This window comes from Gymnoscopelus microlampas (assembly GCF_963454915.1).
Source record: "Gymnoscopelus microlampas genome assembly, chromosome: 7".
Taxonomy (NCBI): domain Eukaryota; kingdom Metazoa; phylum Chordata; class Actinopteri; order Myctophiformes; family Myctophidae; genus Gymnoscopelus; species Gymnoscopelus microlampas.
The window spans coordinates 35,313,668-35,331,633 of NC_139944.1; the positions used below are offsets into that span (position 1 = coordinate 35,313,668).

General features: G+C 40.3%; 1 protein-coding gene across 4 annotated transcripts; it reads right to left on the reverse strand.

Moving 5' to 3' along the window:
* Positions 1-3,425: 3,425 nt before the first annotated feature.
* On the reverse strand, positions 3,426-17,171 carry mybphb (myosin binding protein Hb). 4 transcript variants are annotated; one of them, XM_084063187.1, is made up of 15 exons: positions 16,855-17,171; positions 13,264-13,329; positions 12,556-12,621; positions 12,103-12,171; positions 11,751-11,885; positions 10,646-10,813; positions 8,533-8,621; positions 8,180-8,375; positions 7,611-7,750; positions 7,249-7,408; positions 6,666-6,802; positions 4,941-5,127; positions 4,622-4,675; positions 3,899-3,936; positions 3,426-3,749 (listed from the first exon to the last, which is right to left on the reverse strand). In XM_084063187.1, the coding sequence occupies exons 1-13, from the start codon at positions 17,081-17,083 to the stop codon at positions 4,644-4,646; spliced, it is 1,674 nt and encodes a 557-aa protein (XP_083919313.1). In that variant the 5' UTR covers positions 17,084-17,171; the 3' UTR covers positions 3,426-3,749; positions 3,899-3,936; positions 4,622-4,643. The 4 variants fall into 4 exon arrangements, with proteins under 4 accessions (XP_083919313.1, XP_083919314.1, XP_083919315.1 ...); XM_084063188.1 differs by lacking the exon at positions 13,264-13,329; XM_084063189.1 differs by lacking the exons at positions 12,556-12,621; positions 13,264-13,329.
* Between the last annotated feature and the right edge of the window lie 795 nt (positions 17,172-17,966).

Here is a 17,966-nt window from a genome sequence, read left to right on the forward strand (position 1 = left end):
AACGTCCAATCGATCACAGATTTGAATCACATGTCAAGGTTGGTTTACTCAACCAATCCCCAAAAGCATTTCTACTTTGATCCATAGGGGGCGCCACGAATGCTCAAAATGTAACCGTTTGATGCAAAAACCTTATTTTGGGGGGATCGATCCTCTCAAAATGAAACGCAAGCGATCTCAGGAGTGACGACACAATGTAATTGGCGCAGCCTCCGACGTTATTCCTCCCGGCGTATTCCTCCAGTCCCGGCGGCCGCGACCCGCGACCGGCGTCGGCGCAACCACACTCTGCAATTTCCCCGGAATTGCGACGCGTCTAGTTCAATAATATTATTAACACATTTTAGGTAAGGTAATTTAGCACACACATTGGAAGTATAAAATGTTTTGATGAAAACAAAAACTTAAGTTGTGCTGATGTGCAGATTTGGTTTTCTAACCTTTCATCAGAGGTGGAAAAAGTACTCACATTTCTTACTTAAGTAAAAGTATCAATACTGCAATGTATACATACTCTGTTACAAGTGTACCAAAGTACCAAACGTAGAAAGTACTCATTGTGCAGAATGTCCCATTTCACAACTTTTCAAATGTATAAAAATATGTTGAAAAAGGCAGATCTACAAGCTCACAATGTGTTGCATCGCCACACATTGTGAACTTGGGAGATCGGCTTCGACTTGTAGATGGGCTATTTTCCAAAGGCCAAAATGCATACAGGGCTGAAGTGGTTAATGTATGTTTTGTAATAATAATCAAAATCTACAAAGTAACTAGTAACTAAAGTTTTCAAATAATTGTAGTGGAGAAAAAGTACAATATTTGCCTCTTAGATGTAGTGGAGTAGAAGTAAAAGTACAGAACATTGGAAATACTCCAGTAAAGTAAAAATACATCAAAATTGTACTTAAGTATACAGTAGTAAATGTACTTAGTTACTTTACACCACTGATTAGCTTTATTAGGAGTTCACTCCTTCTAAAGCTAACCAGAGTATACCTGCTGATATGGCTCCCAAAATGACAATTCTCATAATTGTCTTTTCATCATTGTCATAAAGTTCATTTGGGCCATAGAGGCCTACACTCTAGAACCTCAACCTCATGCGCTAGTACTACTAGAACCTCATTCAAAACAGAGGTAGAGTATACATTTTAGGGTCGTAACAAATGCTGTCACAATAATCTAGCCTTAGCCTTAGATAAAGACTCTCGTAGATGTGTGTGTGTGTGTGTGTGTGTGTGTGTGTGTGTGTGTGTGTGTGTGTGTGTGTGTGTGTGTGTGTGTATATATATATATATATATATATATATATATATATATATATATATATATATATATATATATATATATATTATCTCTACGAGTGTTTTAGCTACCCCCCCCCAGATTGCCCTTCAATGTCAGCTCCAAAGCCCGTACTTCTCCAACCATGTACAAATGCAAAATATAGGGTGCTTACCCGCGTGCCCCAAATGTTAACTCGGTGTCCGCGTGCTTGTGCAATGTATTGTCCATATTTTTCAATAAAGTGTTTTAATCCCGTCGGTGGCCGATTCTGTCAGAAATTCCCAATGGGCAACAATGACGGAGCGCATCAATGTAAACAGGAAGCAAATGAGGGGGGGACACTTTCGGCCACAGACGGGATTAAAACACTTAATTGAAAAACATGGAGCTAAGCACCTTGTATCTTGCATTTGTCATTTGTACATGTTTGGAGATGTACGGGCTTTGGAGCTGACATTCCAGGGCAATCTACTCTCATAGAGATTAAAACAAAAGTAAAAATCTACGACAGTCTTTATCAAAGGCCTAAAGCTTAATCTATCCTAATATAATGATTTAATTAGATAAGTCAATCGATTTCTTAAAGCACAGCGCCTTCATTGCATAATACCAGCATTCTCATACCTTGGTTAATGTTATCTATAATATCTTGTCAGTCTTTCTTAAGGTCTTGATAAAGTTAAAGTAACATTTTACCAGGACTCATTTCCTGTGGACCACAATGGCGTACGCATAGATGTTATTACTTGACAGTAACACTAGAGGGTGCAATGGTCAAAGAGTCACTCTCATAATGTCCTTTAACTGTAGCGAGATAGAAACAGGTGGGTGGTCTTTATTGATTGTATGGATTTATGATCTCGGGAATATAAAGAGGTAGTTATTGAAAATAGAATAAGGGTTAGGGTTAGGGAAATTTTGTTTACATTCTAACCCCTGGGGGGGGGGGGGGGGGCCTGATGACAGTGAAGTGACAATTTGGGGGGGGGGGTCCCCTGATGACAGTGAAGTGACAATTTAAGAACTTTAAGACCTTTTTAATACCACAAAAAGAAAGAAAAGAAAAAGACCATTACTGCATCAAAAGATATCAACAAACTATACTATAAAAACGGGTCAAACATCGGCAAAATTGTCAAATGATATAAGAAAGGGGCAACAATTGTGAAAATAGCCGATCTACAAGCTCACAACGCGTCGCTGTGAGCTTGTAGATCTGCTATTTTCACAATATTTATTTGTGGAACCGAAAATTGAATGCCTCAACTCCTACATTCCAAGTGATTATCAGGGTGGGGGGTCACGGCCTGAAAAGGTTAGAGAACCACTGCCCTATTTCATTGAAACATTTTCATTTTTGGGCAGGTCAAAGCGTGATGTACTGCAGTTTGAAGTTGGGCCTAAAATAACTTGAGGGAAGGCTTGAGCAGTGAGGCTAAATTTGTCAACCACTTTGTGAACTGAGCCTCTATCTCTGGCAGTAACCTAGATATCTCTGGCACCATGGCCTATATCACTATGCCTGTAACTTCACGGCAGCATGATTACAAGATCAGTTTTTAAGTATGGAATTATTATTGTGGCGGTCCAAACATGCTGTTATCCACATTTGCACTTGTCTGAGTATGAGCAAGATGAAGAGATACACTGTGTTCACATTCTCGTAGATCCACTGCAAGTGTAGCATCCACAGGTCAAAAAGTAGATCTACTCTATTTACTTACACTTTTTTTCAGTTTTATGCTGCGTGGTATTATCAGACAGTGTATTTAAGATGTCAGTTTTAGAAACCAAACCAAAATGTACTTTGAGATGCTCCATGTTCTAGCACCTATTTTATATGGCAAACTCCAGAAAGCTGTTGCGTGCCCTAAGTAGGTTAAATGGATTGCTAAGGAATAGTCACAGACTGACATTTGACACGATACTGTAACACAGCAGTAGGCTATGTCATTCAAATACTTGTCTCTTCTATATTCTCCTGTGTCATAAGAGTTGTACAGGCATGGATAATAGATGTGTTTAGATGAACACAAAGTCAATTAGGTTACTGCAAAGGGTTGGACATTTGTACAATATAGTACCCTTTAATTTATCAATTTACAGAACACAATATATATCAAAACACGCTAAACCAGACATGAAAATATTTATTGGTACAAACACTTACATGTTAAAATTGTTCTCCTATGAGTAACAGTACATTTATGTAACATAATTATTGGTGAACATGACTTACAATACTGACATGACAATTGTAATGGTAGACAGTTATTGGGAACTTAGCTGAATGTGGACATGGATGTATGAGTAGTACTGCCTGTGAGAAAGTATGTTAGTAAATAAATAGGAACAAAAATGGCTCAGCTTGATACAAATTCAGGATAGAATTCAGTCAATTTGATGTTGTGTTCACCAGCCAAACTGTATGTACATTATTTCAGGAATCCAGCACACGCCTAAAATGACAGAGATTGCACAAAGGAAAATAAATAAATAAACCAAGGTTACAATTATTACAGTATATACAGTAAGGAAGTTGTAAAAGATTGTAAAAACATTTTCATTACAGAGTGGTCAGTTTTAGAGGTGCTAAAGGGGTACTTGCCTTTTGCTGTGAAGGCTCCTTCTGCTCCTAATTTGGGACTGCAGCAGGTGAGAAAATAACAAGAAACAGGTGTTAAGTGTCTTTGGAGGCAAGTTACAATAATAAACACATGAGGAATTTGATGAAATCAAAGAACATCAACAAGACTATTTTTAAAACAGGTGTGTGACCAGGGAATATTTCCTGGTCTTTGAAAAATATTTCAACAGCCCATTTTAAAATGCTGTAAAGAAACCTAAGATCATGCAAACGTTATTTCAAAAACAATTAGGGTCAAGTGGATGGACATTCGGGTGCTATAACAGTAGAGCCTAGCAATAAAAGGCTGTGTCTCACTAGTCCCTAATTATGGTTACAGCTGCTGACTGGAGGAAATGCGATTAAGCTCCCTCAGCTGAGTACACGAGGAGTCATTACATGTTTAATTTATGGGCGCTGCCCCTCGGACTGTTTCAGTGGCAGGGGCCACCTATTCCAAGTTTAGTGACTTCCATGTATGGACAGCAAGACATGGAGAAGGCAGATGTCACCTCAGGACTCAAATAGATCCATATGGAAAAAGAAAAGCTTTCTGGCACTGGGCTGTGGGCTTTGGAGGGCAGATCATACTTGTCAAATACAGTGTAAAAAAAGAAAGAAATTGAAGGAAATAAGTGACTAAAATCTTCTTATTAACTTGCAAATTACTCTAGTGATAAAATGTATATAAAAACAGCGCCTAACCTGTAAGAATGACAATATTGACCTATTGGTCTTCTTCTTCTGGAACCTTTTCCACTGTTGAAGAGAAAAACAGGCTAGTATGAGAGTGAGAACTTCAACTGTGGTCAAAAGTATGCAACACCTTAAATAACAATACATTCAAAGTGATGAAGAATTATGTAGTTTTACAGGAAGCTTACAGTATGCTGTAGTATCTCAATACATAATATAAAATGCATTACTAAATTGTCCAGGAAGCCTATTTGAAAGCCAATTTTTGTTTATTGTTTTTTTTTCTGTAACCACATCCTAGCTTCCGTTTATTAAAACCTTTACTTACCCTTGACCTCCAGCTTGCACTCCACTGTGGCTTCTCCATGTTCGTTCAGAGCCTTGCAGACATACACGCCGCCATCATAGTTACCAGGCTTACGGATCTCCAGAGTGCAGATACCCTGCACACACATCTGCCTGAACTTGGGGTCGTTTGAAATGGGAATCTTGTTCTTTATCCACTGAATCTTGGGCTGCAGGAAAAAAAAGGGCCTTATGTGATTCACGTCACTCAGAGAACACGTTCAATTCACATTCATCCAATTAAACACCTAGATCCTTTTTGCACGTTGACTAAAATGTGCTTCTCTACATGTAACCAACATGCCCAGCAGTATGATGATTATAGTGAAATGTCCTATTACCTTGTAAACATCCAAATCAAATAAACAGCTTCACGGTGTGTTCTCTCTGAAGAGCGTTGCTCTTGATAACAAAACCATCTGGGAGCAGATAGCTCAAACACACTGGAGCTTCCAATGGCAGTGCCACCACATAATTGAGGAGGTATTTTACACATCTGACTCTCGTCTAGCTGTCACCCTCCCACCCTATTCCCTTTACAGAGCTTAAAGGCAAAGACTATCACCCGTAGTCATACCAGAGCTATCTCATGCCCCTTAGTGTAAAACACCTTCTGTGCCACTTGTATGTCTTTCAATGACCTAGAGGCATGTAGTAGAGCGGACATATTGTAGAAAGCAATGAGCAATGTCTAGACCACAGGCTAACAAGGGCAGGACACAATATAATCGTTTTGTGTCTCAGGGGTAGACACGCTGACAGGGATGGATGTACAGTGGAGTAAGGTTAACAGTACAAAGCCCTTCATACAATCTATCACCACAAGAGATGGTACAGTAGCCACCAGCTGGCATCAGGCTCCCGAGCAGTGTCAGGTAACTGATGCCTCTGGTGTTAAGAGTGTCACAGAACCAAAAATGAATGATCACAGGGTGAGGTATGATGGCATGATGGCTCACTGTGACTTTATCCATTAAGACCGAGAACGTATCTGTGTCATTTTAAGATTTATTTGGCTATTTTTTGAAAGATCGTGGAAAATGTGTGCAAATCTTTGAATATATATATATATGTTTTAAAGCGTAATTTTTAACTCCGATCTGAGCTTCTGGGAGTTCCTGGAACAACATATTTTGAAATGGGGGTCCACGGCTAAATACATATCATTTTGGGGGTCCTTGACATGGAAAAGTTGATGTACCACTGATATAGCAACATACTGTTAGGATTTAGAAAACATTTTTAGATATGTATTTGGCCACGGACCCCCATCTCATAATGTTTTGTTCCAGGGACCCCCCAGAAGCAAAGATTTGAGTTACAAATGTTCGCTTTAAAAAATACATGCTCAAAGATTTGCAAAAATAAAATTGCAGATCTACAAGCTCATAGCACGGCACTCAGCTTGTATATCTTCTATTTTTGAATATCCAAAGAAATCTAAAATGACACAGATACATTCCCGGATTGAATGGGTTGACCTCCACACGTCCTAATGAAAGCGTTTAGCCCCATTGCTCAGCACCAGCATGCTAGTCTATTAGAAACACAATTGGACTCGTACGATCTGTAGTTTTGTCATTTGAAATGTCAGGCTGTGTATCAAACATGGAATGAGCAACTGTATCTGGTTAAATGCTTAATCAGTGACAGCCAGGGTGGACGTTAGGGAGTTTGGTTTAGGACAAGCAGAAATATGCTGCCGTACCTTAGGGACTCCCCTGACAGAGCACAACAGCCTGGTGCTGTAGCCGACAGTGGTGGCTCTGTCAGTGAGAGTGGTGGTGAACTTGGGAGCCTCGCTGTAATCACGGTCTTTGTACTCGGGAGGCTTGTAGTCGATGGCTGAAGAAAGAAACAGACAGACACATATGAAAACAGAAATATCAAAATAGAATTTTGCATATGTCATCAGAGACTACTGCCTTTCATAAAGCACCTCAGTCCCGTTCTCACCACTACTTGGACGGACAGCTGATCGAAAGGTGATAGTTAGTCAGCTAACAATTCCGTTAGTTAACATGCTTCACAGATTACTATAGTAATGTGAAGACGATGACAGTAATGACAGCAATGTGAAGACGATACATGTATAAGGATTTGTTACACCTGAACAGGTGCAACTGACCTACAACGGATATGACTTATAACTATGCAATGAATGGATTAATGATTAAATTAATTAATAAATGTAATAATATATGTCAGCAATTGAATTAATGAGAGAATCCACTATGTACTGTATGCCAATCCCATTTGTTACTAAAGCAAAAGCGTGTTGTGAAATATACCTGTCTTCAAAATGACAGCTTCAGTCGCTGTAATAATAGGCTCCTCACTGATTCCAACTTTGTTCTCAGAATACACTCTGAACTTGTAGGTGTTTCCCATGATGAGGTCAGAGATGGTAGCAGTAAGTCTATGGTAATGCTCCAAAACAGTGAACCAGTCCTGTGGACAGACAAATGGATGGATTGAGAGAAAGACAATAGTACAAGAGAGAGAAAGAGGGAAACAGATAGAGAGATAGAGTATTGATTATTAAGTGTTTCATGGATATAATTGATTAAGAGTATCCTACCACCAAAAAGGTAGGTACCATCACACATAACCTGGACACTGTTACTGTAATCTGAGACGGGCAGCTACTCACTCCGGTCTTTTTGTCTGCCTTCTGTATGGTGTAACCGGTGATTTCTGTGTTTCCATTGTCAGTGGGTGCTGTCCATTCCAGGGCAGCATTGAAGCCCCAAGTATCAACAATCTTTATGGTGGCAGGGGGCCCTGGCAGCTCTGTGGAAAACCAAGCATTGATTCATTAGCACATATTATGGCGAGCATCTATGGCAACCAGATTCACGATGGTTTAAAAATATATATATTTCACTATCTTATCACTAGCTTTTTTGTTCCGATGAGAATCGGATGAGCTTGTTTCCAGAATAAGATAGAGCATTAAAAAAAAATCCTACAACTGACACTTCTATAGTGATTCATAGTAGACAATCTACAAGCTTACAACGCATTGCGATGCGACATGTTGTGAGCTAGTAGATGGTCTATTTTCGCTACTTTTGAAAATATTTCCCCAATGTTGACATGCCAAAACGATAATAGGTATACAAAGTATTTGTGTACTATATTACACAGAAACCAAATGGTGAACATTAGGCAATGATTTTAAAGGATTATTAGTATTAAAAAAAGAGTAGCTTTACTTACCAACAATTTGAAGGGTCAATGGACATTTGTCCTCAAAGTCATCTACTTTCACAGACATCTCATAGACTCCAGAGTCAGCTCTCTCAGAAGTACGGATGAACATGATGCTGTTTACGTCGGTGTTACGGATCATGACCCTCTTGGTGTCAACGGGCTCACCGTTCTTGGACCAACTGACAACTGGTTTGGGTTTGCCCTGGGATTGACAAGACCATTTATACTCCCTAATTTATACTTTCACAATGGTTTTGCTAGCTGAAAATCATTTAGTAATCAGCAAGTATAGATTATGGATCATGCATTAATAATAGTAGTGTAGTCGATCCCGGTGATCTTTTGAGGTGTATACTCACAGTGAAGGGGATGGTCAGGTTGATCTTGTCACCAACTTTAGCAACGTATCTCTGTCTCAGGAAACGGGGCATGCGAACCTTGGGGCGGTCTAGAGAAAATGGAAAATTTTATGCAAAAGTAATTGATATTGAGCTGCGAACACAGGATTGTGTGAACAAAGTAACATGTATTATGGAAAAGTCTAATAATGGCGTGGCTTCATGTGGATCTAGAGCTTCGAGTTAAATACACTGCAATGTTAAGTACTATTAAAGTATATACAGTAAGTAGAATGCACTCCTACATTCATCATTGAGGGACATTTTTAAGGGAAGATTGTTGGGAACAACCACCTGCTGAGTTCAGCAAAGCAACAAACGCCAGGATTCTAAATAAAGCAGGACTAATATTAGACCACTGCACTGCAGGCTGCAGGCTACTCATAAAACATAATTTGTAGATAAAGTTACTAACATATAACCATCATACACTAAAATGAAGATCAGATTATTCTGTTGCGAGTCCCAACTTGACACTCAAAAGTAAAAGTCTAAAGAAAACACTGCCTGTAAAGTCCATGGCATGTTTCAAAATAAACAGTGACTCTGTGGCAGTCCGAAGGGACTTAGGCGCCACTTGAGAAACTAGAACCTCCCCCACACCCCCTTCTACGCAGAGCGGACACACTGGAATGCACTGCACCATCCACTCCCCTGACAAACCCCACCTGCTTGCAAGCCGATCAGTTGTCACCATCGATCTAACGGAGAGCAGCTTGTCACCTCTCCAGCTATGTACTGTCACAGTGGGTACAGAGCCACCACATTTGCGTTAATGACACACACATCCTAGCTATTTTTCCACGGCTTCGAGAGAACGTGGCTGGCCGTTCTTTCGTCAAAGCATTTAATGAGGTATCTCTATTATGTGGAACCACCTTCTCTCCTGGCTGGCAGAGGGCGGTGAACATGGAACATTGGTAGAAAAAATATTGCCAGGGTCATGTTTCCTTCCATGCCTGTTCAACTCTCCATTACGTGAAAGTTGGTTTCTGACTTGACAAAGTCACATTTCCAGCTTGGAGCAAGTGTTCCAAATGAACAAGGCATGGCAACTGTCAAGAGACTTAAGGCCAATGTCCAACAACTTTTAACACTTCATTGATCTATCGCCAGGAAACATTTTGCTGGCTCTCTCAATAGTGACTCCTGCACTTTGCAAACCCTAGCATATACTATCCATACAAATGGCTGCACACAGTTTCAGTCATTCCTAATTTACCTTGACAAATAGTATTTACTGGGAATTTCCCCCCTAATTAATTGCTAAATGGGTGGCCTTTGTTCACAAGGAATGAATAGAACATAATGTTAAACATCCCTTGCTAATGGAACAGGAGCGCACACCAGTAGTAAGGATGTGCTGACCACCTAGGGTGTTGGCCAGATTGAGGTCACTCCCTAATGAGTTCACCTTTGTTCCAGTCTCTATAAATGTGAGCTGGTTATCCATGCCTGTCATACACTGAAGAAGACATACTTTGTCGAAACGTTGGTGTCTTAAATAATAAAAATAAGTGACTACGAGCTGTGCGACCTCTTTTCTTTGAAACATCCCTTGCGAACACATCTGAATTACACTAACTTGAGTGCAAATAAATGCTAATAACTATTTGCAAATGCTCTTTGACCCTGGTCTATTTAGGACCTTTCTGCAGTGGCCTGGTGATGTAATACAGTTCAATGCAGTAGATGGTCAGAACATCCGTGTGGCCTGTGTTGAAAGGGCAGAGATGTCCTGATGCACATTTGGCCTATCCTGTAGCTTTGGAAATGGAACCCACACTGTAAAATCCTGAGTGTTAATTTAACTCTGACAGTGTACAAATGTAACCAAGAAATTGGTAAACAAACACTGAGGATTTTACAGTGGAATTCCATTCAGTTACCACTACAAGAAAATGGCACTTTGAAGCATAAGAAAGAGGATTTCTACATCCTGCTCTGTTGGATTATAGCTACAGTAAATATACACATTTTAAACATACTTTGGACAAAAGCGCCCATCAAAGGGCGTGTCGGGTCTAACAGCTACTGGAAGATCTCGATATTTCTGTGTGAGACCACTTCTTACCAGCAACTTCCTTCACCAGGACAGCCTCGGGGAGGGCGGCAGGGGGGCTGCGGCCCCCAGCATTCACAGCCACCACACGGATCTTCAGGCGATCACCGGTGGTCTGGTTCTTGATGACGAAGCGGGTGGACTTGTGGAGCTCCTCATTGACTGCTGCCCAGTCATCAGCTGTGGAAGAAAATGTACCGTGGTGAAGAAAAATTGGCACAGTTCTCACAGCTGTGTTACTGTAATACTAAACACTTGGTAAAAGCACACTGAATGAACAAGATGGCCACTGTAACAGGAAGATATCAGATTTGTACTGATCAAGAAATTGAGTTTTATCTGACATAAAGTGCAGTCTGATGCAGGTTTGTAGTATACAGGTAATTGTAATAATATGAAATGTTTCCATTTTCCTTAATGCCATACATTTATATATGTAGCACAAGGTAACACCTTTTTTCCTTGTTTTTTGTATTTATTCTTTAATACAAATGACCAGCATTGAGAATTATCTAAAATAGAGCAGGGCATATTAGTGTGGTAATAGCTTTTATTTATGTTTTTCATGTAATTTGGGGGGTTTTAACACAGTTGATTGTGAGATGCTACTATGTCTGTGGCTACATATCTAGCTCAAGCTTACATTTAGCTGGTGCTGACTTGAGATCTAAAAGCAGGAGCTCTGGTGAGACCGTACAGCAGCTCTCTTGGAATGGCTCTTTCCTTGTAGGGTGAGGTTAGGTAGCCTATGATATAAATCTACGAGTGACACTTCAGGGACAGGTGCAACCGATAGGGGTGACCCGCATTAAACTGCCATTTACCACATCCACGGGTATATTTAAAATGCACTTCAGTATTCTAAGATGTGAAGGGGGTGTCGAGAAAATATAACTGAAGATTTATAACGGAAAATATATATTTGAAATTTTAACTACGGATGTCAGCTGGTGATGTTGTAACTTCTGTGACCCATTCTGAAGTAGAGAATAAATAGCTTCACGCTCTATGAATACCGCCATCTAACATGTTGTATTCCAGTGCCAGTACAGTAAGCATGTGGGGTCAAATTTAATCCAGAATGCATGCGTGAGAGAGCAACAGTTGATGGACTTACTTCCGTCCTTGCAGACTTCAATAGTGTAGCCATCTAGACCAGAGTCTCCAATGGTCGCTGGCTGACTCCAAATGATACTGACTGAGGTGTCATTCTTATCCTCGATAAACAGCTCCACGGGGGCACTTGTGGGCTCTACAGATGTCACAAGAAACACAGAATACTACAATAAACATTTTGAAATGCAGAAAATAACAGACAAAAGAAGAACTTCAAATTAGATTTTAAGGTATGAGGTCATTCGGGGTTGTCACACCAGTGTTTATCGTAAACACAGTACCAACGAAAGACACGTGACGTGAAGAGCATCATAGAGGTCGGTGGTGATGGATTTCTCAGACTGACAGTTTACCTTTGGGTGGTGGTGGTGGAGGTGTTGGTGGTTTAGGCTCTTCTGGCGCGGCAGGCTCGGCACCTTCAGCTGTTTTTAAATAGGCATTAATGTCAGCTTAGCAAGCAGCATGAAATCAGCAGCACAATGTTACACTGTAAAATCTAATCCAAATGGTATCTCACAACTCTCTGTTTGTCCCATGGTGAGGTGTAAATGTATTATTTGATTGACAATTACCCGTGAAGCTAATTTATACTTTGCGACCATGTCGTATGACAAAAACAACGTATATTCAAGGAAGTGTTGATGCAAAACTTTAACTATGTATGTATTTTGGCACACAACATGGTCGTTTGACAAAATAGAAATTAGGCATTTTTTCATGGGACTATATCCAATAATTGTTCTCAAAACATACATAAAATGCACAGAGAGGAGTGGACAAGAACACGTTTCTGCATGTTTGTTTACCATCAGCAGGTGCTTCACCATCAGCAGGTGCAGCGGGTGCTTCACCATCAGCAGGTGCAGCGTCAGCTATATAGTTAAATGTTATATATTAATGCCAAAGCACCCAACAGCAACAATATGTTACATCAGATACTATAGCATATGCTGGATCTCCATTAAACTGTATGCCATAGCTTCAAAGCGTTTGGCAGGAACCTGTTAGTGCTATTAGCATTACATAGTACCTTTAGCAGCATTGCATTGATACAAGGGTGGTTTACATTTTAATTAGACTTCATATGTCATCTGTTGTCTCTTTTCATACTGTATATCAGTGGTTCTCAACCTTTTCAGGCCGTGACCCCCCAAAATAATATTTCTTGGGGACCCCCCACCCTGACAAGCACTTGGAATGTAGGATTTTGTTTTTGTTTGACTCGGTTCCACAGATAAATATTGTGAAAATAGCAGATCTACAATTTTGTCTCTTCCTTATATTATTTCACAATTTGGACAATGTTTGACCATTTTTTTGTATAGTTTGTTGATTACTTTCAATGCAGTAATGGTCTTTGCTTTTTCCTCTTTCCTTTAGGTATTAAAAAGGTTACTTAAATTGTCACTTCACTGTCATCTGGGGACCCCCCCCCCCAAAAAAAAATCATGTGGGGACCCCCCTGGGGGTCCCGACCCACAGATTGAGAACCACTGCTGTAGATGGTGGTTTACCAGCAACAGGGGCTTCACCGTCAGCAGGAGCAGCGACAGCTTCGTCTGCAGCTGGGGCAGCGTCAGCTATAGTTAAATGTTAGATATTAATGCCAAAGTCGATCAGCAGACCTGATATATGTTATTATGTGTCAGAATATAGCATACGCTGGATCTCCAGCAACTTGTATTCCAACCATTATAGCTTCATAGTGTTTTAACAGGAACCAGTTAGTGCCATTATCATTACAGTGAGGTGATGGTGGTCTAAAGTTGAATTAGACTGGATAGGTTCTCTATCATATTGTATCTCCTTTGATACAGTAGATAGTAGTTTACCATCAGCGGGTGCAGCTTCAGCGGGAGCAGCAGCAGCGTCCTCTGCGGCTGGGGCAGCGGCAGCTATAGTTAAATGTTAGATATTAATGCCAAAGTCGATCAGCAGACCTGATATATGTTTCAGCATATAGCATGCTGAAACATATGCGTTACTACCTGTTTAATCTTTATTATCATAATTATTATTATTACTCCTAGCTGTATAGCTTTTTTGTATCTGTTCTGTGTTTCATAACTGTGGTAATGCCATGAAAACAAAATTTCCCCTGCGGGATCAATAAAGGTCCATCTATCATGGATCTCCAGTAAACCGTATAGCCATAGCTTCAAAGTGTTTTAACAGGAACCAGTCAGTGCTATTACAGTAGCATTACAGTGAGACTATGGTGGTTTAGAAGTTGAATTAAACTGAAGGATAGGTTATCTGTTGTCTCCTTTCAGACTGTAGACAGGGGTTTACCATCAACGGGAGCTTCAGGTTCAGCAGGAGCAGCGACAGCTTCGTCTGCGGCTGGGGCAGCGTCAGCTATAGTTAAATGCTAGATATTAATGCCAAAGTCCATCAGCAGACGTGATACAGTATATGCTACATCAGATGATATAGCATATGCTGGATCTCCAGTAAAATGTATGCAAGCAAGAGCTTCAACGTGTTTTAACAGGAACCAGTACTATTAGCAGGACAGTGAGACTATGGTGGTTGAATTAGACTGAAGGATAGGTTATCTGTTGTCTACTGTAGATAGTGGGTTACCAGCAACAGGGGCTTCGGGTTCAGCAGGAGCAGCGACAGCTTCCTCTGCAGCTGGGGCAGCGTCAGCTATAGTTAAATGTTAGATATTAATGCCAATGTCGATCAGCAGATATATGTTGCAGCATATAGAATACGCTGGATCTCCAGCAATTTGTATTGCCAACCATAGCTTCATAGTGTTTTACCAGGTACCAGTTAGTGCTATTAGCGTTACAGTGAGACTATGGTGGTTTTAACGTTGAATTAGACTGAAGGATAGGTTATCTGTTGTCTCCTTTCAGATTGTAGATAGTAGTTTACCAGCAACAGGGGCTTCGGGTTCAGCGGGAGCAGCGACAGCTTCTTCTGCAGCTGGGGCAGCGTCAGCTATAGTTAAATGTTAGATATTAATGCCAACGCCGATCAGCAGACCGGATATATGTTGCAGCATATAGCATACGCTGGATCTCCAGCAACTTGTATTGCCAACCATAGCCTCAAAGTGTTTTACCAGGAACCAGTTAGTATCATTAGTAGGCATGTAACGATTTATCGTAAATCAATTAAAATTGGTTCAAACTGGTGACAATTTAAATCGATTTAATAAAAAATGTATCGTGATGCTAACAGCAGGAATAAATCTAGAAAAAATGTATCGTGAACTTAGTATCGTGATTCAAATAGTATTGTGAGTTGAGTGAATCGCTACATGCCTAGCCATTAGCATTACAGTCTATACAGAGACTATGGTAGTTTAACGTTGAATTAGACTGAAGGACAGTTTATCTGTTGTCTCCTTTTATACTGTAGTTAGTGGTTTACCAGCAGGGGCCTCAACAGGGACTTCAGCGGCAGGTGTGGGTTCCTCTGTTGCAAGAGCATCGGCAGATGTTAAAGGTTAGAACATATAAGATTAAAAACAAAGGCATGTTTTCATTTTAAAATGAGAGTTGTTTCTCATTAACCACTGAAACCCTATACTAGTTGGCCGAGGTCTCCCTCTATATTTCCCTCTAAACCAAATCTCTAGTCTTCGTCAAAGATAGCAGAGCTTGTACATCTATTTTTGCAGAATGTTCGCCCCAGATTAGGGACACTATAGGGTTCAAGTGGTTAACGTTTAAATGCATAAAGTCAAGTCAAAGTTATGAAGAATTGGTAGGTTTGGTTAAATGACTACAGTAAATTACCATACTCCTACTACTGGCAGCTGGCTTAATTTGGAACAGATTAATTTAACTTAAGTGATAAATATGTAATTAATATTTACTGTATTGCTCAAGTCTTGTGAGCATACTCAGCAGGAGGAGTGGGTAATGTTAAAGGTTAAAACTGTAGTTGTAATAATAAAGGCAATTTGTGATATTTATCATTGTTGCTAATATGTGTTATGAATCAATGGAGGCAAAGCAAAGCATTACCCTCTCTGTCTCAGTGAGTGGACACTTCTGAGCCAGGGAGATAAATTTGATGCCTAGAAGCCTTCAGAAGAAGCTCATTGGTGGAAGAAGTACTCAGATATTTTACATAAGTAAAAATAGCAATAACAGGGTGTAGAATTAAAAATAGAATAAATTAAAAAGGCCTGTGTTCAAAATTTTACTTGTGTAAAAGTACAAAAGTATTGGCATCAAAATATACTTAAAAGTACCAAAAGTTAAAGTACTATAAAATGTTTGAATGTTTCAAATAGCCTATGTATAAAATAGGGCTGAAGTGATTAATGTATGTTTTATAATATAATAATTTATATCTGTAAAGTAACTAGTATAGAAAGTTTTCAAATAAATGTGAGGAGTAAAAGTACAATATTTTTGTCTCTAAGAGGTAGTGGAGTAAAGTAAAAGCACTGAAAATTGGAAATACTCCAGTAAAGTAAAAAATACCTCAAAATATTTGAGTACATTCATTTCCACCACTGACCGTGGACATACAGTAGTAGCACCACATAGTAACTTAAGACGAGTTCTCAGAAACTGAGGCAATATTTTTCGCAAGATCCTTTCAGTTAATTAGCCTTAACTCACAAAACAGCAGGGCAAACATTTAGCTCCGACGGAACCTGAGAGGTTCCGTAGGGGCTAGGCAAACATTATGCAGTTTGATGTCGTTGACCAGCATGCGTGCCTTACGTTACCAGCAAAGAGCGCTCACACGCATATTGTGCGTTAAAGGGTCTCCAAGATGTCAAGATAAGTGCGATTTGTGACCATCTTCTTACCACAAGATGAACAACCGACTACGGGAGCGAACATGTTTTGGGGCGAGTCTTCCCCGTTGACCAGCATGCCGTACCACGATAACCACCAAAGAGTGCACAAACGCGCATTGTGCGTAAAAAGGGTCTCCAAGGTGTCAAGAAGTGCGATTTTTGTCCATCTTCTTACCATAAGATGAACAACCGACTATTTAAGACTTAATATGCACATTCTCCAACGTACATCCACCTTCAAATAAAGGTCAGTGCAGACAGCGATTGATTTTTTTACGCAGAAATAACAAGGTAATGGCTCGCGTCTTGGCCTCGCACGGTGCATTACCAGGTGGGGGTGGGGGTGGAGGGGCGGCCTCCTCCACTACGGGGGCCTCGGCGGCGGCCTCTCCCTCGGCGGGGGCAGCCTCTCCCTCTGCGGGGGCAGCAGCCTCCTCGGCCGGTGGGGCCTCGGCCACGGGCTCTGGAGCAGCCTCAGGGACGGGTTCTGGCTCTGCAACAACCTCCGGCTCCTTGGGCGCTGGCTTCTTCTTGATCGGTGCTGGCTTGGCTGGCATGTTGGCGGTTGTTTTTTTTCAGCTAATTCCCAAATTAGTTAGTTGTAAGTCCTCAAAGTCCAACCCTTATCCAATGCCATCATTCCTCTGGGAGTGCAGGGTTTATATAGCAGCCCGCTGGGTGTGGGCTCCACCCCTCAAGGAACTATCTGTGTAACTGATAGCCTACTTGACAGAAATATGGACTAGGCCTTACTGAGTGGCCTGGTGGTTGTCCTTAGTCTTCTGTGTTCATTGAGTGTCATTAGACTCCCCAATAGAATCATGACATCTTAATAAATACAGGTGACTTGAGGTGTGAGCAGTGGTGGAAAAAATACTCACAGCACGTGTACTTAAAGTAGCTACCAAATGTAGAAAGTAGCCTACTCATTGTGCAGAATGTACAATTTCACAAGTTTTCAAATTAATAAAATGTATACAAATATGTTTGAAAATAGCCGATCTACAAGCTCACAATGTTTCCATTATGAGCTTGTAGATCGGCTATTTTCAAATGGCCGAAAATGTATACAGAGCTGAAGTGGTTACTGTATGTTTTGTAATAATAATCAAAATATATTAAGTAACTAAAGTTAAATAATTGTAGGAAAGTCAAATAATTGTGAAGTAAAAGTATAACATTTGCCTCTGAGATGTAGAGTAGAAGCAAAAGTAGGCCTACTGAAAATTGGAAACACTCCAGTAAAGTAAAAAATACCTCAAAATTGTACTTAAGTACAGTACTTGAGTATATACTTAGTTACTTTACACCACTGCTTCTGTGTTCATTGAGTGTCATAGACTCCCTCTAGAAACATGACATCTTAATAACATAGTCAGTAGGTGACTTGAGGTGTGAGCAGCAGTGTGACAGAAACGCCATAGCCACCAGCATAATGAC

Coding starts and splice junctions, on each gene's coding strand:
- mybphb (XM_084063187.1), bottom strand. CDS start 17,083: ATGCCAGCCAAGCCAGCACCGATCAAGAAGAAGCCAGCGCCCAAGGAG. Junction 13,330..16,854: donor TCCACCCCCACCCCCACCTG/GTAATGCACCGT, acceptor ATTTAACTATAG/CTGACGCTGCCCCAGCTGCA. Junction 8,376..8,532: donor ACCTGACCATCCCCTTCACT/GTGAGTATACAC, acceptor TGTCAATCCCAG/GGCAAACCCAAACCAGTTGT.